The 27,989-nt window shown below is 47.5% G+C and overlaps 1 protein-coding gene across 1 annotated transcript in view; it reads right to left on the reverse strand.

Annotated features, from left to right (window-relative positions):
- The window catches only part of PLCD4 (phospholipase C delta 4), a 66,945-nt gene that overhangs the window by 11,498 nt on the left and 27,458 nt on the right, over nucleotides 1–27,989 (reverse strand). Inside the window, exons 7-11 of the mRNA XM_038750014.1 lie at nucleotides 25,032–25,176; nucleotides 18,946–19,098; nucleotides 16,703–16,906; nucleotides 13,359–13,515; nucleotides 7,828–7,944 (exon numbers count right to left, since the gene is read on the reverse strand). Of these exons, the coding sequence (XP_038605942.1) occupies nucleotides 7,828–7,944; nucleotides 13,359–13,515; nucleotides 16,703–16,906; nucleotides 18,946–19,098; nucleotides 25,032–25,176 (776 nt within the window). The remainder of the gene's footprint in view (nucleotides 1–7,827; nucleotides 7,945–13,358; nucleotides 13,516–16,702; nucleotides 16,907–18,945; nucleotides 19,099–25,031; nucleotides 25,177–27,989) is intronic.

Below are 27,989 nucleotides of genomic sequence, written 5' to 3' on the forward strand. Positions count from 1 at the left end.
ATAATAAAAATAATGATAACATTTATGAAGCGCTTACTATGTGCAAAGCACAGTTCTAAGCACTGGGGAGGTTACAAGGTGATCAGGTGGTCCCACGGGGAGCTCACAGTCTTCATCCCCATTTGACAGATGGGGGAACTGAGGCCCAGAGAAGTGAAGTGACTTGCCCAAAGTCACACAGCTGGCAATTGGCCTAGCCGGGATTTGAACCCATGACCTCGGACTCCAAAGCCCGGGCTCTTTCCACTGAGCCACGCTGCTTCTCTATGAAGTTATGACGACTTGACACCTGTCTCCATGTTTTGTTCTGTTGTCTGTCTCCCCCTTCTAGACTGTGAGCCCATTGTTGGGTAGGGCCCGTCTCTAGATGTTGCCGACTTGGACTTCCCAAGCGCTTAGTACAGTGCTCTGCACACAGTAAGCGCTCAATAAATACAATTGAATGAATGAATGAATGAATGTTGCCCACCCTCCACCCCCTCCTCTCCTCCTTCCCACCCCAGCAGCCTGTGGGAGGATGTTGAGGGTGAGGGAGTGTGGCCTAGTGACTAGAGCCCGGGTCTGGGATCTAGAAGGAGCCGGGTTCTAATTCTGCCTCTGTTGCTTTTCGGCTTTGGGCCTCAGTTCCCTCAACTGGCAAAAGGCCGTTAAGACTGTGAGCCCCAAATGGGGGAGGGACTCCGTCCAACCCGATTTGCTTGTAATAATAATAATAATAATAATAATGATGGCATTTATTAAGCGCTTACTACGTGTGCAAAGCACTGTTCTAAGCACTGGGGAGGTTACAAGGTGATCAGGTTGTCCCACAGGGGGCTCACAGTCTTCATCCCCATTTTACAGATGAGGCACAGAGAAGTTAAGTGACTTGCCCAAAGTCACACAGCTGACAATTGGCGGAGCCGGGATTTGAACCCATGACCTTTGACTCCAAAGCCCACGCTCTTTCCACTGAGCCACGCTGTGACCCCAGCGCTTAGTACAGCATCGAGACTTAGTGGAAAGAGCCCGGGCTTGGGAGTCAGAGGTCATGGGTTCTAATCCCGCCTCTGCCACTTGTCTGCTGTGTGACCTTGGGCAAGTCACTTCACTTCTCTGGGCCTCAGTGACCTCATCTGTAAAATAGAGATGAAGACTGTGAGCCCCACATGGGACTCATAGTATCAGGAGCTTAGTACAGTGCCCTGCACACTGTAAGCACTCAGTAAATATAATTGAATGAATACCCCAGCACCTAGAACAGTGCTTGGCACGTAGTAAGTGCTTAATAAATGCCATTATTATTATTATTATTATTATTATTATTGTTATTGTTATTAAGTGCTTAATAAATGCCATTATTATTATTATTGTTAAGCGCTTACTAAGTGCCAAGCACTGTTCTAAGCACTGGGGGGGATACAAGGTGATCAGGTTGTCCCACGGGGGGCTCACAGTCTTCAGCCTCATTTTACAGATGAGGTCACTGAGGCACAGAGAAGTCACAGAGAAGGCACTGATGCACATAATAGTAATGTTGGTATTTAGAGAAGCAGTGTGGCTCAGTGGAAAGAGCCCGGGCTTTGGAGTCAGGGGTCATGGGTTCGAATCCTAGCTCTGCCAGTTGTCAGCTGGGTGACTTTGGGCAAGTCACTTCACTTCTCTGTGCCTCAGTTCCCTCATCTGTAAAATGGGGATTAAGACTGTGAGCCCCACGTGGGACAACCTGATCTCCTTGTAATCTCCCCAGTGCTTAGAACAGTGCTTTGCACATAGTAAGCACTTAACAAATACCATTATTATTATTATTATTTGGAGTCAGAGGTCATGGGTTCGAGTACCACCCCTGCCACGTCTGCTGTGTGACTTTGGGCCACCCCCTTCTCCTCCACACGTTATCTGACCTTGGCTTCACAGACTCCGTCCTCTCCTGGTTCTCCTCTTATCTCTCCGGTCGTTCTTTCTCAGTCTCTTTTGCAGGCTCCTCCTCCCCCTCCCATCCTCTTACGGTGGGGGTTCCCCAAGGTTCAGTGCTTGGTCCCCTTCTGTTCTCAATCTACACTCACTCCCTTGGTGACCTCATTCGCTCCCACGGCTTCAACTATCATCTCTACGCTGATGACACCCAGATCTCCATCTCTGCCCCTGCTCTCTCCCCCTCTCTCCAGGCTCGCATCTCCTCCTGCCTTCAGGACATCTCCATCTGGATTTCTGCCCGCCACCTAAAGCTCAACATGTCGAAGACTGAGCTCCTTGTCTTCCCTCCCAAACCTTGTCCTCTCCCTGACTTTCCCATCTCTGTTGACGGCACTACCATCCTTCCCGTCTCACAAGCCCGCAACCTTGGTGTCATCCTCGACTCTGCTCTCTCATTCACCCCTCACATCCAAGCCGTCACCAAAACCTGCCGGTCTCAGCTCCGCAACATTGCCAAGCTCCGCCCTTTCCTCTCCATCCAAACCGCTACCCTGCTCATTCAAGCTCTCATCCTATCCCGTCTGGACTACTGCACTAGCCTTCTCTCTGATCTCCCATCCTCGTGTCTCTCTCCACTTCAATCCATACTTCATGCTGCTGCCCGGATTATCTTTGTCCAGAAACGCTCTGGACATATTACTCCCCTCCTCAAAAATCTCCAGTGGCTACCGATCAATCTGCGCATCAGGCAGAAACTCCTCACCCTGGGCTTCCAGGCTGGCCATCCATCCCCTGGCCCCCTCCTACCTCCCCTCCCTTCTCTCTTTCTCCAGCCCTGTCCGCACCCTCCACTCCTCCACCGCTAATCTCCTCACCATTAGCCCTCGTTCTCACCCGTCCCGCCATCGACCCCCGGCCCACGTCATCCCCCGGGCCTGGAATGCCCTCCCTCTGCCCATCCGCCAAGCCAGCTCTCTTCCTCCCTTCAAGGCCCTGCTGAGAGCTCACCTCCTCCAGGAGGCCTTCCCAGACTGAGCCCCTTCTTTCCTCTCCCCCTCGTCCCCCTCTCCATCCCCCCGTCTTACCTCCTTCCCTTCCCCACAGCACCTGTATATATGTATATATGGTTGTACATATTTATGACTCTATTTATTTATTTATTTATTTATTTTACTTGTACATTTCTATCCTACTTATTTTATTTTGTTGGTATGTTTGGTTCTGTTCTCTGTCTCCCCCTTTTAGACTGTGAGCCCACTGTTGGGTAGGGACTGTCTCTATGTGATGCCAATTTGTACTTCCCAAGCGCTTAGTACAGTGCTCTGCACATAGTAAGCGCTCAATAAATACGATTGATTGATTGATTGATTGATTTGGGCAAGTCACTTCATTTCCCTGAGCCTCAGTGACCTCATCTGTAAAATGGGGATTAAGACTGTGAGCCCCCCGTGGGACAACCTGATCTCCTTGTAACCTTCCCAGTGCTTAGAACAGTGCTTTGCATATAGTAACCGCTTAATCAATCAATTGTATTTATTGAGCACTTACTGTGCGCAGGGCACTGTACTAAGCGCTTGGGAAGTACAAGTCGGCAACATATAGAGACGGTCCCTACCCAGCAGTGGGCTCACAGTCTAGAATGCCATTAAAAAAAAAAGTGAAGTGACTTGCCTAAAGTCACACAGCTGACAAGTGGCGGAGCTGGGATTTGAACGCACAACCTCTGACTCCAAAGCCCGGGCTCTTTCCATTGAGCCACGCTGCTTCTAGAATAGATATGTACAAGTAAAATAAATAAATAAATAGAGTAATAAATATGTACAAACATATATACATATATACAGGTAAATATATATATATATATATATATATATATATATATATATATATATTCCCAGACTGAGCCCCTTCCTTCCTCTCCCCCTCATCCCCCTCTCCATCCCCCATCTTACCTCCTTCCCTTCCCCACAGCACCTGTATATATGTATATATGTTTGTACATATTTATTACTCTATTTATTTATTTATTTATTTTATTTGTACATATCTATGCTATTTATTTTATTTTGTTAGTATGTTTGGTTTTGTTCTCTGTCTCCCCCTTTTAGACTGTGAGCCCACTGTTGGGTAGGGACTGTCTCTAGATGTTGCCAATTTGGACTTCCCAAGCGCTTAGTACAGTGCTCTGCACATAGTAAGCGCTCAATAAATACGATTGATGATGATGATGATATATACATACATACATATATACAGATAAATAGAATTATAGATAAATAATAATAATAATGATAGCATTTATTAAGCACTTACTATGTGCAAAGCACTGTTCTAAGCACTGGGGAGGTTACAAGGTGATCAGGTTGTCCCACTGGGGGCTCACAGTCTTGATCTTCATTTTCCAGAGGAGGGAACTGAGGCCCAGAGAAGTGAAGGGACTTGTCCAAAGTCACACAGCTGGCAATTGGCGGAGCCAGGATTTGAACCCATGACCTCTGACTCCAAAGCCCGGGCTCTTATAAATACGTACAAATATACACCAGTGCTGTGGGGAGGGGAAAGGAATAGGGCAGAGGGAGGGAGTGGGGGTGATGGGGAGGGGAGGAGGAGCGGAGGAGAAAGGGATGGGGGGTCTCAGTATGGGAAGGCTGAGAAGCAGCATGGCTCAGTGGAAAGAGCCCAGGCTTTGGAGTCAGTGGTCATGGGTTCAAATCCCGGCTCCGCCACTTGTCAGCTGGGTAATTTTGGGCAAGTCACTTCACTTCTCTGGGCCTTCGTTACCTCACCTGGAAAATGGGGATTAAGACTGTGTGCCCACCGTGGGACACCCTGATCACCTTGTAATAGTATTTGTTAAGCGCTTACTATGTGCAAAGCACTGTTCATTCATTCATTCATTCAATTGTATTTATTGAGCGCCTACTGTGTGCAGAGCACTGTTCTAAGCGCTTGGGAAGTCCAAGTCGGCAACATATAGAGACGGTCCCTACCCAACAACGGGCTCACAGGCTAGAAAGGGGAGACAGACAACAGAACAAAACATGTAGACAGGTGTCAAGTTGTCATAACTTCATAGAGAAGCAGCGTGGCTCAGTGAAAAGAGCCCGGGCTTTGGAGTCCGAGGTCATGGGTTCAAATCCCGGCTCCGCCAATTGCCAGCTGTGTGACTTTGGGCAAGTCACTTCTCTTCTCTGGGCCTCAGTTCCCTCATCTGTCAAACTGGGGATGAAGACTATGAGCCCCCCGTGGGACCACCTGATCACCTTGTAACCTCCCCAGTGCTTAGAACAGTGCTTTGCACACAGTAAGCACTTAAAAAATGTTATCATTATTTTTATTATAACAAATAGAATTAAAGTTAAATGCACATCATTAACAAAATAAATGGAATAGTAAATATGGACAAGTAAAATAAATACAGTGATAAGTCTGTAGAAACATATATACAGGTGCAGTGGGGAGGGGAAGGAGGTTGGGGGGATTGGGAGGGGGAGAGGAAAAAAGGGGGCTCAGTGTGGGAAGGCCTCCTGGAGGAGGTGAGCTCTCAGGAGGGCTTTGAAGGGAGGAAGAGAGGGATAAAAGGTGATCAGGTTGTCCCACGGCGGGGCTCACAGTCTTAATCCCCATTTTACAGATGAGGTCATTGAGGCCCAGAGAAGTGAAGTGGCTTGCCCAAGGTCACACAGCTGACAAGTGGCTGAGCTGGGATTTGAACCCATGACCTCTGAATCCCAAGCCCGCGCTCTTTCCACTGAGCCACGCTGCTTCTCTGTAATGATAATAATGATGGTATTTGTTAAGCGCTTACTATGTGCAAAGCACTGTTGTAAGCACTGGGGGGATACAAGGTGATCAGGTTGTCCCACGGGGGGGCTCACGGTCTTAATCCCCATTTGACAGATGAGGGAACTGAGGCCCAGAGAAGTGAAGTGACTTGCCCAAGGGGCGGAGCTGGGATTTGAACCTGCGACCTCTGACTCCAAAGCCCGGGCTCTTTCCACTGAGCCATGCTGCTTCTCTGTAACCTCCCCAGCGCTTAGAACAGTGCTTTGCACATAGTAAGCGCTTAATAAATGCCATCATTATTATTATTATTATTCATTCATTCATTCATTCAATCGTATTTATTGAGCGCTTACTGTGTGCAGAGCACTGGACTAAGCACTTGGGAAGTACAATTTGGCAACATAGAGATAGTCCCTACCCAACAGTGGGCTCACAGTCTAGAAGTCTAGAATTATTATTGTTATTAAGGCCTCCTGGAGGAGGTGAGGTCCCTGCCTCTGGGCCCCTGGCATCCAAGTAAAATAATAAATATTTATTTATTTTACTTGTCCATATCTATTCTATTTATTTTATTTTGTTAGTATGTTTGGTTTGGTTCTCTGTCTCCCCCTTTTAGACTGTGAGCCCACTGTTGGGTAGGGACTGTCTCTATATGTTGCCAACTTGTACTTCCCAAGCACTTAGTACAGTGCTCTGCACACAGTAAGTGCTCAATAAATACGATTGATTGATTGATTGGTTGATTGATCCCCTGACCCACTGCCCGCTCCCTCCTGGACCCTGCCCTCGGAACCCATGTCCTCCCCACGACACAATGCCTGGCCCCTCCTTTCATTCAATCATATTTTTTTTAAAATGGCATTTATTAAGCACTTACTATGTGCAAAGCACTGTTCTAAGCGCTGGAGAGATTACAAGGTGATCAGGTTGTCCCATGGAGGGCTCACAGTCTTCATCCCGATTTTCCAGATGAGGTCACTGAGGCCCAGAGCAGTGAAGTGACTTGCCCAAAGTCAACCAGCTGACAAGTGGCGGAGCCGGGAGTTGAACCCCTGACCTCTGACTCCAAAGCCCAGGCTCTTTCCACTGAGCCAAGGTGCTTCTCTATTTATTGAGCGCTTCCTGTTTGCAGAGCACTGGACTAAGCGCTTGGGAAGTCCAAGTTGGCAACATCTAGAGACTGTCCCTACCCAACAGTGGGCTCACAGTCTAGATCCCTCCTGATCCCTGCCCTGTGACCCAGCGTTCCTCTGTCCAACTTGTCCTTCCCAATCAATCAATCAATCAGTCGTATTTATTGAGCGCTTACTGTGTGCAGAGCACTGGACTAAGCGCTTGGGAAGTCCAAGTTGGCAACATCGAGAGACGGTCCCAGCGGGCTCACAGGCTAGATCCCTCCTGATCCCTGCCCTGTGACCCAGCATACCTCTGTCCAACTTGTCCTTCCGAATCAATCAACCAATCAGTCATATTTATTGAGCGCTTCCTGTGTGCAGAGCACTGGACTAAGCGCTTGGGAATTCCAAGTTGGCAACATCTAGAGACGGTCCCAGCAGGCTCACAGGCTAGATCCCTCCTGATCCCTGCCCTGTGACCCAGCGTTCCCCTGTCCAACTTGTCCTTCCCAATCAATCAATCAATCAGTCATATTTATTGAGCGCTTACTGTGTGCAGAACACTGGACTAAGCGCTTGGGAAGTCCAAGTTGGCAACATCTAGAGACGGTCCCTACCCAACAGCGGGCTCACAGGCTGGGTCCCTCCTGATCCCTGCCCTGTGACCCAGCGTTCCCCTGTCCAACTTGTCCTTCCCAATCAATCAATCAATCAGTCGTATTTATTGAGCGCTTGCTGTGTGCAGAGCACTGGACTAAGTGCTTGGGAAGTACAAGTTGGCAACATCTAGAGACGGTCCCTACCCAACAGCGGGCTCACAGTCTAGATCCCTCCTGATCCCTGCCCTGTGACCCAGCGTTCCTCTGTCCAACTTGGACATCCCAAGCGCTTAGTCCAGTGCTCTGCACACAGTAAGCGCTCAATAAATATGATTGAATGAATGACTGAATGACCCACTGCCCAGTCCCTCTTGGCCTGGCATCCCCCCCACCCCACTGTCCGGCCCCTCCCGGCCCCGGCGGCCCCTCACCCATTTGGCAGCCGGCATTCCAGAGCTCCCGGGGACTGTAGTTGGAAGAGTCGGTGCGCAGCCCGCTGGGATAGATGCGACTCAGCTGCCACGCGTTATGCTGCACAAACTCGTTACCTAAATAATCATAATACCATTAATAATAATAATAATGACCTTTATTAAGCGCTTACTACATCCAAAGCCTGTGCTCTTTCCACTGAGCCACATTGCTTCTAGACTCTTACCTAAATAATCATAATATAATTAATAATAACAATAATGGCATTTATTAAGCGCTTACTACATCCAAAGCCTGTGCTCTTTCCACTGAGCCACGTTGCTTCTAGACTCTGAGCCCATTGTTGGGTAGGGATTGTCTCTATTTGTTGCCAAATTGTACTTTCTAAGCACTTAGTATCAATCAATCAATCAATCAATCGTATTTATTGAGCGCTTACTGTGTGCAGAGCACTGGACTAAGCGCTTGGGAAGTACAAGTCGGCAACACATAGAGACAGTCCCTACCCAAGTACGGTGCTCTGCCCACAGTAAGCGCTCAATAAATACAATTTAATAATAATGAATGCAAAGCACTGTTCTAAGTCCTGGGGAGGTTCCAAGGTGATCAGGTTGTCCCATGGGGGGCTTACAGTCTTCACCCCCATTTTACAGATGAGGGAACTGAGGCCCAGAGAATAATAATAATGATGATGGCATGTATTAAGCGCTTACTATGTGCAAAGCACTGTTCTAAGCGCTGGGGAGGTTACAAGGTGATCAGGTTGTCCCATGGGGGGCTCGCAGTCTTCATCCTCATTTTTCAGATGAGGGAACTGAGGCCCAGAGAATAATAATGATAATGATGGCATTTATTAAGCGCTTACTATGTGCAAAGCACTGTTCTAAGCGCTGGGGAGGTTACAAAGAGAATAATAATAATAATAATGATGGCACTTATTAAGCGCTTACTACATGCAAAGCACTGTTCTAAGCGCTGGGGAGGTTCCAAGGTGATCAGGTTGTCCCATGGGGGGCCTACAGTCTTCACCCCCATTTTACAGATGAGGGAACTGAGGCCCAGAGAATAATAATAATAATGATGGCATGTATTAAGCGCTTCCTATGTGCAAAGCACTGTTCTAAGCGCTGGGGAGGTTCCAATGTGATGAGGTTGTCCCACGGGGAGCTTGCAGTCTTCACCCTCATTTTTCAGATGAGGGAACTGAAGCCCAGAGAATAATAATAATAATGATGGCATTTATTAAGCACTTACTATGTGAAAAGCACAGTTCTAAGCGCTGGGGAGGTTACAAAGAGATTAATAATAATAATGATGGCATGTATTAAATGCTTACTACGTGCAAAGCACTGTTCTAAACCCTGGGGAGGTTCCAAGGTGATGAGGTTGTCCCATGGGGGGCTCGCAGTCTTCACCCTCATTTTCCAGATGAGGGAACTGAGGCCCAGAGAATAATAATAATAATAATAATGATGGCATTTATTAAGCAATTACTATGTGCAAAGCACTGTTCTAAGCGCTGGGGAGGTTACAAAGAGATTAATAATAATAATAATGATGGCATTTATTAAGCACTTACTACGTGCAAAGCACTGTTCTAAGCCCTGGGGAGGTTCCAAGGTGATCAGGTTGTCCCACAGGGGGCTCACAGTCTTCATCCCCGTTTTACAGATGAGGGAACTGAGGCCCAGAGAATAATAATAATAATGATGGCATTTATTAAGCACTTACTATGTGCAAAGCACTGTTCTAAGCGCTGGGGAGGTTACAAAGAGATTAATAATAATAATAATGATGGCATTTATTAAGCGCTTACTACATGCAAAGCACTGTTCTAAGTCCTGGGGAGGTTCCAAGGTGATCAGGTTGTCCCACAGGGGGCTCACAGTCTTCATCCCCGTTTTACAGATGAGGGAACTGAGGCCCAGAGAATAATAATAATGATGATGGCATTTATTAAGCACTTACTATGTGAAAAGCACTGTTCTAAGTGCTGGGGAGGTTACAAAGAGAATAATAATAATAATAATGATGGAATTGATTAAGCGCTTACTATGTGCAAAGCACTGTTCTAAGCGCTGGGGAGGTGCGAAGGGGATCAGGTTGTCCCATGGGGGGCTCGCAGTCTTAATCCCCATTTTACAGATGAGGGAACTGAGGCACAGAGAATAATAATAATAATGGCATTTATTAAGCACTTACTATGTGCAAAGCACTGTTCTAAGCGCTGGAGAGGTTCCAAGGTGATCAGGTTGTCCCACAGGGGGTTCTCAGTCTTAATCCCCATTTTACAGATGAGGGAACTGAGGCCCAGAGAATGATAATAATAATGATGGCATTTATTAAGCGCTTACTATGTGCAGAGCACTGTTCTAAGCTCTGGGGAGGTTACAAGGTGATCAGGTTGTCCCACAGGGGGTTCTCAGTCTTAATCCCCATATTACAGATGAGGGAATTGAGCCACAGAGAATAATAATAATAATGGCATTTATTAAGTGCTTACTATGTGCAAAGCACTGTTCTAATGATGATGATGATGATGATGGTATTTGTTAAGCGCTTACTATGTGTCCTAAGCGCTGGGGAGGTTACAAGGTGATCAGGTTGTCCTAAGGTCGGGCTCACAGTCTTCATCCCCATTTTACAGATGAGGGAACTGAGGCCCAGAGAAGTGAAGTGACTTGCCCAAAGTCACACAGCTGACAAGCAGCGGAGCCGGGATTTGAACCCATGACCTCTGACTCCAAAGCCCAGGATCACTTAACTTCTTCGTGCCTCAGTTCCCTCATCTATAAAATGGGGATGAAGACTGTGAGCCCCACGTGGGACAACCTGATTACCTGGTATCTATCCCAGCGCTTAGTCCAATCAATCAATCGTATTTATTGAGCGCTTTCTGTGTGCAGAGCACTGTACTAAGCGCTTGGGAAGTACAAGTTGGCAACATAGAGAGACGGTCCCTACCCAACAGTGGGCTCACTGTCACAGTACAGTGCTTGACACACAGTAAGTGCTTAACAAATATAATTATTTATTATTATTTTCCACTGAGCCACGCTGCGGTTAAGTGCTTACTATGTGCCAAGCGCTGTTCTAAGCCCCGGGGTAGATCCAAAGCTAATCAGGTTGGACACAGTAGTCCCTATCAATCAATCAATCAATCAATCAATCAATCGTATTTATTGAGCGCTTACTGTGTGCAGAGCACTGTACTAAGCGCTTGGGAAGTACAAGTTGGCGACATGTAGAGACGGTCCCTACACAAATGGCATCGAGTCTATCTTTTCACCTTTATGACCAAATGATTTTAATAATCAAAGAAACCAAATGACATTACCAATGAGTCTGTTAAATAAAAGAGGTGAAAAGAGCATTAACTGGGCTAAGAATAAATCATATTTCTAGGTTGTAGGTTAGCGAATTGCCCATAATGTACAGTTTAAGCTGTACCTTACATATCATCATCATCATCAATCGTATTTATTGAGTGCTTACTGTGTGCAGAGCACTGTACTAAGCACTTGGGAAGTACAAATTGGCAACATATAGAGACGGTCCCTACCCAACAGTGGGCTCACAGTCTAAAAGGGGGACCTTACATATAATCAATCAATCAATCGTATTTATTGAGCACTTACTATGTGCAGAGCACTGTACTAAGCGCTTGGGAAGTACAAATTGGCAACATATAGAGACAGTCCCTACCCAACAGTGGGCTCACAGTCTAAAAGGGGGAGACAGAGAATAAAACCAAACATACTAACAAAATAAAATAAATAGGATAGGTATGTACAAGTAAAATAAAAAAATAAATAAATAAATAGAGTAATAAATATGTGCAAACATATATACATATATACGTATAGAAAAGTGATAAGAAAAACTGGTTTGACGTGAAAATAGGATGCGTGGAAACGGGTATGAACTGAAAAGTTTAATGGGGCTTATTTTCTAACTTCCTTATCATCATCAATTGTATTTATTGAGCGCTTACTATGTGCAGAGCACTGTACTAAGCTCTTGGGAAGTACAAATTGGCAAAACGAGAGACGGCACTGTTTCAATCACTTCTCCGTTAATTACAGAGTTCAAAACAATTAGTATTGGGAGGGCTTTCATCATCATCATCATCATCAGTCGTATTTATTGAGCGCTTACTGTGTGCAGAGCACTGTACTAAGCTCTTGGGAAGTACAAATTGGCAACATATAGAGACAGTCCCTCCCCAACAGTGGGCTCACAGTCTAAAAGGGGGAGACAGAGAACAAAAGCAAACATACTAACAAAATAAAATAAATAGAATAGCTATGTACAAGTAAAATAAATAAATAGAGTAATAAATATGTACAAACATATATACAGGTGCTGTGGGGAAGGGAATTCATCATCATCATCAATCGTATTTATTGAGCGCTTACTGTGTGCAGAGCACTGTACTAAGTGCTTGGGAAGTCCAAGTTGGCAACATCTAGAGACAGTCCCTACCCAACGGTGGGCTCACAGTCTAAAAGGGGGAGACGGAGAACAAAACCAAACCTACTAACAAAATAAAATAAATAGAATAGATATGTACAAGTAAAATAAATAAATGAATAAATAGAGTAATAAATCTGTACAAACATATATACATATATACAGGTGGAGTAATAAATCTGTACAAACATATATACATATATACAGGTGCTGTGGGGAAGGGAAGGAGGTAAGACCTTTTCCTTCCCAACAGAGAGAAAGAAAAGAAAACGGGGCTCCCAGTCTTCATCTCCATTTTACACCCCTTCCCCGCCCCAGAGCACTTGTGTATATTGGTACATATTTATTATTCTTTTTTTTTTTTAGACTGTGAGCCCACTGTTGGGTAGGGACTGTCTCTATATGTTGCCAACTTGTGCTTCCCAAGCGCTTAGTACAGTGCTCTGCACACAGTAAGCGCTCAATAAATACGATTGATTGATTGATGATTGATTGATCCGAGGCCCAGAGGAGTGAAACGACTCGCCCAAGGTCACACCGCAGCCAAGGGGCAGAGCCAGGATTGGAACCCACGTCTTGTGACTCTCGCCACTAGCTTCCCGCGAGGGTTGGAGTGGGGGCTAAGCTAAGCTCCCTGTGGGGACGCCCCCCACGTGGGGCCTCGGCCCAGCCCAGCTCACGTCGTTTAGGGATCCAGCCCCCCCAAAATAATAATAATAATGGTATTTATTAAGCGCTTACTATGTGCAGAGCACTGTTCTAAGCGCTGGGGATATACAAGGTGATCAAGTTGTCCCATGTGGGGCTCCCAGTCTTCATCCCCATTTTCCAGATGAGGTCACTGAGGCTCAGAGAAGTTAAGCGACTTGCCCAAGGTCACACAGCAGACACGTGGTGGAGCCGGGATTCGAACCCATGACCTCTGACTCCAAAGCCCGGGCTCTTTTCCACTGAGCCACGCTGCTTCTCTGACCCCCACTCTCCCCCGTCCCTCACAGCCCCCCAACCCCGACCGCGTCCCTCAGTTTCCCCCATCCCCGGCCTTCCGGCCCCTGACCGGCCTCCCGGAGCAGGCGTCGGGCCTTGGCCTCGGAGAAGGACGACGTCTCGTAGAGGCGGTAGTGGGCCCGCGAGTGAGCGAAGCTGTGGAAAGGGACGCTCTTCAAGTAGACCACCAGTGTAGACAGCGCCGGGCACAGCCTGGTCTTGGACTCCTGAGGGGACGGGGACAAACCCGGCCGGGATTTCAACGCGCCCTCGCCCATCCCGGACCTTCTTCCCCTTATCCCGCTTGGCGACGGCTCTGGAAAGGCCCCTACATAGCTCCACGTGGGCAGGGAATATGTCTATTAATCGTTACACCACACTCTCCCAAGCGCTCAGTCCAGTGCTCTGCACGCAGTAAGCGCTCAATAAATATGATCGAATGAATAATAATGATCCTGTATATATGTATATATGTCTGTACATATTTTAGACTGTGAGCCCACTGTTGGGTAGGGTCTGTCTCTATATGTTGCCAATTTGTACTTCCCAAGCGCTTAGTACAGTGCTCTGCACGCAGTAAGCGCTCAATAAATATGATCGAATGAATGATAATAATCCTGTATATACGTATATATGTTTGTACATATTTTAGACTGTGAGCCCACGGTTGGGTAGGGACTGTCTCTATATGTTGCCAATTTGTACTTCCCAAGCGCTCAGTCCAGTGCTCTGCACGCAGTAAGCGCTCAATAAATATGATCGAATGAATAATAATAATCCTGTATATACGTATATATGTTTGTACATATTTTAGACTGTGAGCCCACTGTTGGGTAGGGACTGTCTCTATATGTTGCCAATTTGTACTTCCCAAGCGCTTAGTACAGTGCTCTGCACATAGTAAGCGCTCAATAAATACGATTGAGGATGATGATGATGATATTTATTACTCTATTTATTTATTTATTTATTTTACTTGTACATATCTACTCTATTTTATTTTGTTAGTATGTTTGGTTTTGTTCTCTGTCTCCCCCTTTTAGACTGTGAGCCCACTGTTGGGTAGGGACTGTCTCTATATGTTGCCAATTTGTACTTCCCAAGCACTTAGTACAGTGTTCTGCACATAGTAAGCGCTCAATAAATACGATTGATGATGATGATGATGATATTTATTACTCTATTTATTTATTTATTTTACTTGTACATATCTACTCTATTTATTTTATTTTGTTAGTATGTTTGGTTTTGTTCTCTGTCTCCCCCTTTTAGACTGTGAGCCCGCTGTTGGGTAGGGACTGTCTCTATATGTTGCCAACTTGGACTTCCCAAGCACTTAGTCCAGTGCTCTGCACACAGTAAGCGCTCAATAAATACGATTGATGATGATGATGATAATAATAATAATAATAATGGCATTTGTTAAGCGCTTACTATGTGCGCTCTGCGTGCAGTAAGTGCTCAATAAATACAACCAAATGAATAATAATAATAATAATAATAATAATGGCATTTGTTAAGCACCTACTATGTGCAAAGCACTGTTCTAAGCGCTGGGGGGTCAGGTTGTCCCGCGTGGGGCTCACAGTCATCATCCCCATTTCACAGGTGAGGTCACTGAGACTCCGAGAAGTGAAGTGACTTGCCCAACGTCACACAGCAGACATGTGGCGGAGCCAGGATTTGAACCCATGACCTCTGACTCCAAAGCCCAGGCTCTGTCCACTGAGCCACGATAACATTTATTAAGCGCTTACTGTGTGCAGAGCACTGTTCTGAGCGCTGGGGAGGTTACAAGGTGATCGGGTTGTCCCACGGGGGGCTCACAGGCTTCATCCCCATTTAACAGATGAGGGAACTGAGGCCCAGAGAAGTGAAGTGACTTGCCCAAAGTCACACAGCTGACAATTGGCAGAGCCAATTCACTCATATCTCCTCCTCCCCATCCCCCCGCCCTACCTCCTTCCCCTCCCCGCAGCACCTGGATATATGTTTGTACAGATTTATTACTCTATTTATTTTACTTGTACATATTTACTATTCTATTTATTTTGTTAATGCTGTGCATCTAGCTTTACTTCTATTTATTCTGATGACTTGACACCTGTCCACATGTTTTGTTTCGTCATCTGTCTCCCCTCTTCTAGACTGTGAGCCCTATGTTGGGTAGGGACCGTCTCTAGATGTTGCCGACTTGTCCTTCCCAAGCGCTTAGTCCAGTGCTCTGCACACAGTAAGCGCTCAATAAATACTATTGAATGAATTGAATGAATGAATGATGGGTGGATGCCCGTTACTGGGGAGGGACCATCTCTATTTCTGAATTGTACTTTCCAAGCGCTTAGTACGGTGCTCTGCACACAGTAAGCGCTCAATAAATACGATTGACTGAATGAACATCATGATGGATGCCCGTTATTGGGGAGGGACCGTCTCTATATGTTGCCGACTCGTACTTCCCAAGCGCTTAGTCCAGTGCTCTGCACACAGTAAGCGCTCAATAAATACGATTGACTGAATGAATATCATGATGGATGCCTGTTATTGGGGAAGGACCATCTCTATTGCTGAACTGTACTTCGAAAGTGCTTAGTACAGTGCTCTGCACACAGTCAGCACTTAATAAACACGATTGAATGAATGACTGTGAGCCCGTTGTTGGGTAGGGACCGTCTCTATATGTTGCCAACTTGTACTTCCCAAGCGCTTAGTCCAGTGCTCTGCACGCAGTAAGCGCTCAATAAATACGATCGAATGAATGAATATCATGATGGATGTTATTATTAGTACTATTATAATAAACCATCATCGCAGCTGGAGAAGGCAGCCACAGCTGGACGGACTCAATAATAACAATAATAATAATAATGATGGTATTCCCTTTTAGACTGTGAGCCCCCTTTTAGACTGTGAGCCCACTGTTGGGTAGGGACTGTCTCTATATGTTGCCAACTTGTACTTCCCAAGCGCTTAGTACAGTGCTCTGCACACAGTAAGCGCTCAATAAATATGATTGATTGATTGGTTAAGTGCTTACTATGTGCCAAGCACTGTTCTAAGCACTGGAAGGTCAGCAGGTTGTCCCATGGGGGCTCACAGTCTTAATCCCCATTTTCATTCATTCATTCAATCGTATTCATTGAGCGCTTACTGTGTGCAGAGCACTGGACTAAGCGCTTGGGAAGGACAATTGGGCAACAGATAGAGACGGTCCCTATCCAACAACGGGCTCGCAGCCTAGAAGGGGGAGACAGACAACAAACCTCATTTTCCAGATGCGGTCACTGAGGCAGACTTTCCCAAAGTCCAACAGCTAACAAGTGGCAGAGGCAGGATTAGAACCCACGACCTCTGACTCCTAAGCCCGGGCTCTTTCCACTGAGCCACGACGGCCAAGTCACCGTCTCGGCCCACCTTCTCCTTCCTCTTGTCCTCATTGCGCAGGCTCTGGTCTGGCTTGGACTCGGGCTCTTCTTCTTCCTCCTCTTCCTCCTCTTCCTCTTCTTCCTCCTCTTCCTCCTCTTCCCCTCCCTCCTCCGGCTCCCCCGGGTGCTCTCCCAGCTCCTCTTCCAAGGTCCCGACTTTCTTCCCCTTCAGCAGGATCTTCCCACGCAGCTCCTGGGGGATGGAGAGAGGGACAGGGATACAGGCCCCTTGGCCTTGGGATTCATTAGCTCGTTCATTCATTCAATCGTATTTATTGAGCGCTTTCTGGGTGCAGAGCACTGGACTAAGCGCTTCTAGACTGTGAGCCCACTGTTGGGTAGGGACTGTCTCTATATGTTGCCAACTTGGACTTTCCAAGCGCTTAGTCCAGTGCTCTGCACCCAGTAAGTGCTCAATAAATACGATTGATGATGATGATGATGATGACTGTCTCTATATGTTGCCAGCTTGTACTTCCCAAGCGCTTTGTACAGTGCTCTGCACACGGTAAGCGCTCAATAAATACGATTGATGATGATGATGATGACTGTCTCTATATGTTGCCAACTTGTACTTCCCAAGCGCTTTGTACAGTGCTCTGCACACAGTAAGCGCTCAATAAATACGATTGAATGAATGAATGAGAACAATTAACTGGACACGTTCCCTGCCCACGACGAGCTTCCGGTCTAAATAATAATAATAATAATAATAATGATGGCATTTATCAAGCGCTTACTATGTGCAGAGCACTGTTCTAAGCTCTGGGGAGGTTACAAGGTGATCAGGTTGTCCCACGGGGGGCTCACAGTCTTCACCCCCATTTTACAGATGGGGTCACTGAGGCAGAGAGAAGTGAAGTGACTTGCCTAAAGTCACCCAGCTGACAATTGGCAGAGCCGGGACTTGAACCCATGACCTCTGACTCCAAAGCCCGGGCTCTTACCACTAAGCCACGCTGCTTCAAAAAAGCACTGTTCTAAGCACTGGGGTAGATACATGATAATCAGGTTCTCCCACGTGGGGCTCACAGTCTTCATCCCCATTTGACAGATGAGGTAACTGAGGCCCAGAGAAGTGAAGTGACTTGCCCAAAGTCACACAGCTAAGTGGTGGAGCCGGGATTAGAACCCATGACCACTAACTTCCAAGCCCGGGCTTTGGAGTCAGAGGTCATGGGTTCTAATCCTGGCTCTGCCAATTGTCAGCTGGGTGACTTTGGGCAAGTCACTTCACTTCTCTGGGCCTCAGTTCCCTCATCTGGAAAATGGGGATTAAGACTATGAGCCCAGACTGTGAGCCCACTGTTGCGTAGGGACTGTCTCTATATGTTGCCAACTTGTACTTCCCAAGCGCTTAGTCCAGTGCTCTGCACACAGTAAGCGCTCAATAAATACGATTGATTGATTGATTGGCAACCTGATCACTTTGTATCCCCCCAGCGCTCAGAACAGTGCTTTGCACATAGTAAGCGCTTAACAAGTACCATTATTATTATTATTATTATTATTATTCTCCAAACGGATGTAGCGCCTGGTCCAGTGGAGCTTGTACTTCCCAAGTGCTCAGTCCAGTGCTCTGCACGCAGTAAGCGCTCAATAAATACGATTGAATGAATGAATGAATGAATGAATGAGGAGGGGGAGGGGGTGGGAATCAATCAATCAATCAATCGTATTTATTGAGCGTTTACTATGTGCAGAGCACTGTACTAAGCGCTTGGGAAGTACAAATTGGCAACACATAGAGACAGTCCCTACCCAACAGTGGGCTCACAGTCTAAAAGGGGGAGACAGAGAACAGAACCAAACATACCAACATAATAAAATAAGTAGGATAGAAATGTACAAGTAAAATAAATAAATAAATAAATAAATAGAGTAATAAATATGTACAACCATATATACATATATACAGGTGCTGTGGGGAAGGGAAGGAGGTAAGACGGGGGGATGGAGAGGGGGACGAGGGGGAGAGGAAAGAAGGGGCTCAGTCTGGGAAGGCCTCCTGGAGGAGGTGAGCTCTCAGCAGGGCCTTGAAGGGAATGGGGGGTGGTCCCAGGTCTGGGGCAGGGGGTGGGGAAGCAAGGAGGGAATTTGGGGGGAGGCAAGGATGAGAGAGGGTCAGTGAGGGGGTGGTGAGGAAAAGGTCCGGGCCGGGCCTTCCTGGGGGGCACACGGGGTGTCGGGGCTGAGCCGGGTGACTCCGGGGGGCCGGGGGTGGGTCCCCACCTCGGGGGAGGGCAGGCGGGTGGGCACCAGCCCGTCCAGGGTGGTGCTGACGAGGCGATCCCCCAAAATGTCCGTCAGGTGCCGGGCCACCACCTCCTGCTGCTCCAAGCTGCAGTGGTTCTCCAGGGACAGGATGACCGGGAACTCGGACGCCTGCGACACAAACAGGATGCCCAAAATTGGGGAATCTCGGCTCTACGGGGATTCCGGACAAACCGTCCTGTTTCCACCCGGCCCGGGCAGAGCTGTGACCTCAGAGGCCACCCCATTCTCTGAGCCCCTCGGGACCCCTCTCTGGCCCTGACCCCAACCTCTTTGTCCTCCAGGCATCTCGGCCCTCCTGATCCTTGTTTTTCCGGCCTCCCACTTTCTCATCCCTCCTCTCCCTGTTTGTCCGGCATCCCGCCCTCTCATCCCTCCTGCTCCCTGTCTGTCCGGCCTCCCACCCTCTCATCCCTCCTGCTCCTGTCTGTCTGGCCTCCCACTCTCTCATCCCTCCTGCTCTCTGTTCGTCCGGCCTCCCGCTCTCTCATCCCTCCTCTCCCTGTTTTTCCGGCCTCCCACTCTCTCATCCCTCCTGCTCTCTGTTTGTCTGGCCTCCCGCTCTCTCATCCCTCCTCTCCCTGTTTTTCCGGCCTCCCACCCTCTCATCCCTCCTCTCCCTGTTTTTCCGGCCTCCCGCCCTCTCATCCCTCCTGCTCCCTGTTTGTCCGGCCTCCCGCCCTCTCATCCCTCCTGCTCCCTGTCTGTCTGGCCTCCCTCCCTCTCATCCCTCCTGCTCCCTGTCTGTCCGGCCTCCCGCCCTCTCATCCCTCCTGCTCCCTGTCTGTCCAGCCTCCCGCCCTCTCATCCCTCCTGCTCCTTGTTTGTCTGGCCTTCTGCTCTCTCATCCCTCCTGCTCCCTGTTTGTCCGGCCTCCCACTCTCTCATCACTCCTCTCCCTGTTTGTCCAGCCTCCCGCCCTCTCATCCCTCCTGCTCCCCGTTTGTCCGGCCTCCCGCCCTCTCATCCCGCCTGCTCCCTGTTTGTCCCGACTCCCACCCTCTCATCCCTCCTGCTCCCTGTTTGTCTGGACTCCCGCTCTCTCATCCCTCCTGCTCCCTGTTTGCCCGGCCTCCCACTCTCTCATCCCTCCTGCTCCCTGTTTGTCCGGCCTCCTGCTTTCTCATCATTCCTGATCCTTGTTTTTCTGGCCTCCCGCTTTCTCATCCCTCCTGCTCCCTGTTTTTGTCCGGCCTCCCGCTTTCTCATCGCTCCCTATCCTCGCCGTTCGTCCACCCAGTCTTGGCTCTCCCCGTCTCCATCCTCCTCATCTCTCAGCCTTCCCAATCCTCGCTCGTCTTCCCTCCTGGACTCTCAGTCTTCCCAATCCTTGCTGTCTGTCCTCCCGGACTCGGCCGCCCCGATGTCTCTAGGTCTTGTTCCTCATGAGAAAGCCAGCATCCGAGCCAGGCCATGACTCCGGTCGGGATTCCACCTTCACTAGCGGCATCCAAAGTCGCTTGGTGGGATTGGTGGGTAGCCAGCCTCCTGGCCTCCCGTCCTCATGGGCAGCGGCCAACGTGCTAAACCCCTCTCCAACAGGCCAATAATAATAATAATGATAATGATAATAATAATAATAATAATAATGACGGCATTTATTAAGCACTTACTATGTGCAAAGCACTGTTCTAAGCGCTGGGGAGGTTACAAGATGATCAGGTTGTCCCACGGGGGGCTCACAGTCTTCATCCCCATTTTACAGACAAGGGAACTGAGGCCCAGAGAAGTGAAGTGACTTGCCCGAAGTCACAAAGCTGACAAGTGGCGGAGCCGGGATTTGAACCCATGACCTCAGACTCCAAAGACCGTGCCCCTTCCACTGAGCCACGTCTGAGAGCCTAAAATGGGCTAGCCTAAGCCCCTGCCTGACTTCCTGAGGAACACTGAGGCCTCTTAATAATAATAACAATCGTGGTATTTAGATTAAGTGCTTAGTTTGTGCCAGGCACTGTACTAAGCGCTCGAGCGGTACAAGCAAATCCGGTTGGACACGGTCCCTGTCCCACGTGGGGCTCACAGTCTCAATCCCCTTTTTACAGATGAGGGAACTAAGGCACAGAGAAGTGAAGTGACTGGCCCAAGGTCACACAGCAGACAAGTGGTGGAGCCAGGATTAGAACTCATGACCTTCTGACACCCAGGCCTAGGATCTTTTCCACTACGCCGTGCTGCTTCCCATTCTCTTCTAATAATAGTAATAATAATCATAATGATAACTCTGGGATTTGTTCAACGCTTACTCTGTGCCAGGCATTGTTCATGGGAAGCAGTGTGGCTCAGTGAAAGAGCCCGGGCTTTGGAGTCAGAGGTCATGGGTTCAAATCCCAGCTCCTCCAATTGTCAGCTGGGTGACGTTGGGTAAGTCACTTCACTTCTCTGGGCCTCAGTTACCTCATCTGTAAAATGGGGATTAATAATAATAATAATAATAATGGCATTTGTTAAGCGCTTACTATGTGCAAAGCACTGTTCTAAGCGCTGGGGGGGAATACAAGGTGATCAGGTTGTCCCGGCGGGGCTCACAGTCTTCATCCCCATTTTACAGGTGAGGGAACTGAGGCTCAGAGAAGGGAAGTGACTAGCCCAAGGTCACACAGCAGACATGTGGGGGAGGCGGGATTTGAACCCATGACCTCTGACTCCCAAGGCCGGGCTCTTTCCTCTGAGCCACACCCGTGAGCCCCCCGTGGGACAACCGAATCACCTTGTATCCCCCCCAGCGCTTCGAACAGTGCTTTGCACATAGTAAGTGCTTAACAAATGCCTTTATTATTATTGTTATTATTATTATTAAGCTCTGCACTGTACTAAGCGCTTGGGAAAGCACACTACAACAATAAGCGGTGACAATCTGTGCCCACAACGAGCTCACAGTCTACAGAGATTAATTTGTATCTACCCCAGTACTTAGAACAGTGTTTGGCACATAGGAAGTACTTAACAGCTACTATAATTACATTAAATTAATTACATTAAAATTAATATTATTCTTATCATTACTGGCTTAGAGCCCGGGCCTGGGAATCAGAAGGACCTGGGTTCCAAACCCAGCTCGGCCACTTGTCTGCTGTGTGACCTCGGGCAAGTCACTTCACTTCTCTGGACCTCAGTTCCCTCATCTGTAAACTGGGCATTAAGACTGAGCCCTAATGGGACGGGGACTGCGTCTAACCCAATTAGCTTCTATCTTCCTCAGCGCTTAGAAAAGTGCTTGGCATATGATAATATGTTTTGTTTTGTTGTCTGTCTCCCCCTTCTAGACTGTGAGCCCGCTGTTGGGTAGGGACCGTCCCTAGATGTTGCCAATTTGTACTTCCCAAGCGCTTAGTACAGTGCTCTGCACACAGTAAGCGCTCAATAAATACGATTGAATGAATGAATGAATGAAAATAATAATAATAAAAATAACAACTGTGGTATTTGTTAAGTGCTCACTATGTGCCCAGCACTGTTCTAAGCCCTGGGGGATACAAGGTGATCCGGTTGTCCCACGTGGGGCTCACAGTCTTCATCCCCATTTTACAGATGAGGGAACTGAGGCCCAGAGAAATCAAGTGACTTGTCCAAGGTCACACAGCAGACAAGTGGCGGAGCCGGGATTAGGACCCATGTCCTCTGACTCCCAAGCCCAGGCTCTTGCCACTAAGCCACACGGCTACCCCACAGTAATAATAATAATAATAATAATAATAATAGCATTTGTTAAGCGCTTACTATGTGTAAAGCACTGTTCTAAGCATTGGGGAGGATACAAGGTGATCCGGTTGTCCTCCGTGCAGCTTTCAGTCTTAATCCCCATTTTACAGATGAGGTAACCGAGGCCCAGAGAAGTGAAGTGACTTGCCCAAAGTCACACAGCTGACAAGTGGCAGAGCCGGGATTATAATAATAATAATAATAATAATAATAATGGCATTTGTTAAGCGCTTACTATGTGCAAAGCATGTTCTAAGCGCTGTGGGGGATACAAGGTGATCAGGTTGTCCCACGGAGGGCTCACAGTCTTAATCCCCATTTTAGAGATGAGGTAACCGAGGCCCAGAGAAGTTAAGTGACTTGCCCAAGGTCACACAGCAGACGTGGCAAAGCCGGGATTCGAACCCACGACCTCTGACGCCCAAGCCCGGGCTCTTTCCACTGACCCACACTGCTTCACAATAATAATGATAAGCATTTGTTAAGCGCTTACTATGTGCAAAGCACTGTTCTAAGTGCTAAGGAGGATACAAGGTGGTGAGGTTTGTCCCACGGGGGGCTCCCAGTCTTCATCCCCACTTTCCAGATGAGGGAACTGAGGCCCAGAGAAGTGAAGTGACTGGCCCAAAGTCACACAGCTGACAAGCGGCGGAGCCAGGGAGAAGCAGCGTGGCTCAGTGGAAAGAGCACGGACTTTGGAGTCAGAGATCATGGGTTCAAATCCCGACTCTGCCAATTGTCAGCTGGGTGACCTTGGGCAAGTCACTTCACTTTTCTGGGCCTCAGTTACCTCATCTGTAGAATGGGGATTAATAATAATAGCATTTATTTAGCGCTTACTATGTGCAAAGCACTGTTCTAAGCACTGGGGAGGTTACAAGGTGATCAGGTTGTCCCACGTGGGGCTCACAGGCTTAATCCCCATTTTACAGATGAGGTAATTGAGGCACAGAGAAGTTAAGCGACTTGCCCAAAGTCACCCAGCTGACAATTGGCGGAGCCGGGGTTTGAACCCATGGCCTCTGACTCCAAAGCCCAGGCAATTTCCACTGAGCCATGCTGCTTCATTCATTCATTCATTCATTCATTCATTCATTCATTCATTCATTCATTCATTCAATCGTATTTACTGAGCGCTTACTGTGTGAAGAGCACTGGACTAAGCACTTGGGAAGTACAAGTCAGCAACATCTACAGATGGTCCCTATCCAACAATGGGCTCACAGTCTAGAAGGGGGGGACAGACAAGAAAACAAAATATGTGGACAGGTGTCAAGGCTTCATTAAGACTGTGAGCCCCCCGTGGGACAACCTGATCACCTTGTAACTCCCCAGCGCTTAGAACAGTGTTTTGCACATAGTAAGCGCTTAATAAATGCCATCTTTATCATTATTATTATTATTATTATTGTTATTATTATTATTAACCCATGACTTCCGACTCCCAAGCCCGGGCTCTTTCCACTGAGCCCCCTGCTTACTACGCTGCCACATACAAAGCACTTAACAAACACTATTATTATTATTATAGCGTGGCTCAGTGGAAAGAGCCCGGGCTTTGGAGTCCGAGGTCATGGGTTCGAATCCCGACTCCGCCACATCATCATCATCAATCATATTTATTGAGCGCTTACTATGTGCAGAGCACTGTACTAAGCGCTTGGGAACTACAAATTGGCAACATATAGAGACAGTCCCTACCCAACAGTGGGGTCACAGTCTAAAAGATGTCTGCTGTGTGACCTCGGGCAAGTCACTTAACTTCTCTGAGCCTCAGTTCCCTCATCTGTAAAATGGGGATGAAGACTGTGAACCCCCCATGGAACAACCTGACCACTTTGTATCCCCCCCCAGCGCTTAGAACAGTGCTTGGCACATAGTAAGCGCTTACCAAATGCCAACATTGTTATTGTTATCTCTATATGTTGCCAATTTGTACTTCCCAAGCGCTTGGTCCAGTGCTCTGCACATAGTAAGCGCTCAATAAATACGATTGATGAGGATGATGATTTTTTTTCTTTTTGTATTTATTGAGCGCTTACTATGTGCAGAGCACTGTACTAAGCGCTTGGGAAGTACAAATTGGCATCACATAGAGACAGTCCCTACCCAACAGTGGGCTCGCAGTCTAAAAGGGGGAGACAGAGAACAGAACCAAACATACCAACAAAATGAAATAAGTAGGATAGAAATGTACAAGTAAAATAAATAAATAAATAAATAAATAGAGTAATAGAGTAATAAATATGTACAACCATATATACATATATACAGGTATGATGATTGTTGTTGTTGTTATTATTGTTGTAGCATCCCGCCGGGCCCCCCTCCTCCCCGCAACTCACCTGGAAGGCGTACTGGGCGAGGGTGGCCACCACGTCCCGGAAGAGGATGCGGGAGGTGAGCGTGTGTCCGTGGTAGACCAGCGGTTCGCCCCCGGGCCCGTCCCATACGTCCACCTCCACACAGCGGCATCCGCGCTTCAAGGCCCTGCCGGACAGTGACCCCCGCACGGGTCACCGGGCGGCCCGGCCTACCCCCTCCACGCCCTCTGACCCCCGGCCTTGGACAAAGGGGGTCATCATCATCATCATCAATCGTATTTATTGAGCGCTTACTATGTGCAGAGCACTGGACTAAGCGCTTGGGAAGTACAAATTGGCAACATATAGAGACAGTCCCTACCCAACATCATCATCAATCGTATTTATTGAGCGCCTACTATGTGCAGAGCACTGGACTAAGCGCTTGGGAAGTACAAATTGGCAAGATATAGAGGCAGTCCCTACCCAACAGTGGGCTCACAGTCTGAAAGGGGGAGACAGAGAACAAAACCAAACATACTAACAAAATAAAATAAATAGAATAGATATGTACAAGTAAAATAAATCATCATCATCAATCGTATTTATTGAGCGCTTACTATGTGCAGAGCACTGGACTAAGCACTTGGGAAGTACAAATTGGCAACATATAGAGACAGTCCCTACCCGACAGTGGGCTCACAGTCTAAAAGGGGGAGACAGAGAACAAAACCAAACATACTAACAAAATAAAATAAATAGAATAGATAGGTACAAGTAAAATAAATCATCATCATCAATCGTATTTATTGAGCGCTTACTATGTGCAGAGCACTGTACTAAGCGCTTGGGAAGTACAAATTGGCAACATCTAGAGACAGTCCCTACCCAACAGTGGGCTCACAGTGTAAAAGGGGGAGACAGAGAACAAAACCAAGCATACTAACAAAATAAAATATATAGAATAGATATGTACAAGTAAAATAAATGAATAGAGTAATAAATATGTACAAACATATATACATATATACAGGTGCTGTGGGGAAGGGAAGGAGGTAAGATGGGGGCAGCCCCTTCCTTCCTCTCCTCCTCGTCCCCCTCTCCATCCCCCCATCTTACCTCCTTCCCTTCCCCACTGCACCTGTATATATGTATATATGTTTGTACATGTTTTTTACTCTATTTATTTATTTATTTTATTTGTACATATCTATTCTATTTATTTTATTTTGTTAGTATGTTTGGTTTTGTTCTCTGTCTCCCCCTTTTAGACTGTGAGCCCGCTGTTGGGTAGGGACCGTCTCTAGATGTTGCCAATTTGTACTTCCCAAGCGCTTAGTACAGTGCTCTGCACATAGTAAGCGCTCAATAAATACGATTGATGATGATGATGATGATGGGAAGGCCTCCTGGAGGAGGTGAGCTCTCAGTAGGGCCTTGAAGGGAGGAAGAGAGCGAGCTTGGCAGATGGGCAGAGGGATTGGGGGCATTCCAGGCCCGGGGGAGGACGTGGGCCGGGGGTCGATGGCGGGACAGGCGAAAAGGGGGTCCCCCTCTCTCCTCCCCTGCAGAGGAGGAAGAAGAGGAGGGAGGAAGGAGGAGACCGCCCCTCGCACACCCGGCCGGCCTGGCGGTGATAATAATAATAATAATAATAATAATAACAATAATAATAATGATGGCATTTGTTAAGTGCTTACTATGTGCAAAGCACTGTTCTAAGCGCTGGGGGGGATACAGTGTGATCAAGTTGTCCCACGTGGGGCTCATAGTCTCAATCCCCATTTTTGCAGGTGAGGTCACTGAGGCTCAGAGAAGTGAAGCGACTTGCCCAAGGTCACACAGCAGACTGGTGGTGGAGCCGGGATTCGAACCCTTGACCTCTGACGTCAAAGCCTGGGCTCTTTCCACTGAGCCACGCTGCTTGTCTCTAATAATAATAATCTTTTAGATTATTATGTACTCTAATAATCTAATTATAATAATAATAATCTAATAATAAATTAGATTATTTAATCTAATAATCTTTTAATCTCTTAAATAATCTTTTAAATAATCTTTTAGACTGTGAGCCCACTGTTGGGTAGGGACTGTCTCTAGGTGTTGCCAACTTGTACTTCCCAAGCGCTTAGTACAGTGCTCTGCACACAGTAAGCACTCAATAAATACGATTGATGATGATGATAATCATCATCATCATCATCATCTTGGTATTTGTTAAGCGCTTACTATGTGCCACGCACTGTTCTAAGCGCTGGGGAGGATACAAGGTCATCAGGTTGTCCCATGTGGGGCTTCCAATCTTAACCCCCATTGTACGGATTCATACACTCAATTGTATGTATTTTTTTAATTGGCATTTATTAAGCGCTTACTATGTGCAAAGCACTGTTCTGTATTGAGCGCTCACTGTGGGCGGAGCACTGTACGGAGCGCTTGGGAAGGACAAGTTGGCAACATATGAGGTAACTGAGGCCCAGAGAATGAAGCGGCTTGCCCGAAGTCACACAGCTGACCGGAATAATAATGATGATGATGATGATGGCATTTATGAAGCGCTTACTATGTGCCAAGCACTGTTCTAAGCGCTGGGGGGGGGGGATACAAGGTGACCGGGTTGTCCCACGTGGGGCTCACAATCTTAACCCCCATTTTCCAGATGAGGTCACTGAGGCCCAGAGAAGTGAAGTGAGTTGCCCAAGGTCACCCAGCTGACAAGCGGCGGAGCCGGGATTAGAACCCATGACTCCTGACTCCCAAGCCCGGGCTCTTTCCACTGAGCCACGCTGCTTCTCTTATAATAATAATAATAATAATGGCATTTATTAAGCGCTTACTATGTGCAAAGCACTGTTCTAAGCGCTGGGGAGGTTTCAAGCGATCTTGGAGTCCCAAGGGGGGCTCACAGTTTTAATCCCCATATTACAGATGAGGTCACTGAGGCACAGAGAAGTGAAGTGACTTGCCTAAAGTCACACAGCTGACAAGTGGCGGAGCCGG

Source organism: Tachyglossus aculeatus, chromosome 1 (genome assembly GCF_015852505.1).
Source record: "Tachyglossus aculeatus isolate mTacAcu1 chromosome 1, mTacAcu1.pri, whole genome shotgun sequence".
NCBI lineage: Eukaryota > Metazoa > Chordata > Mammalia > Monotremata > Tachyglossidae > Tachyglossus > Tachyglossus aculeatus.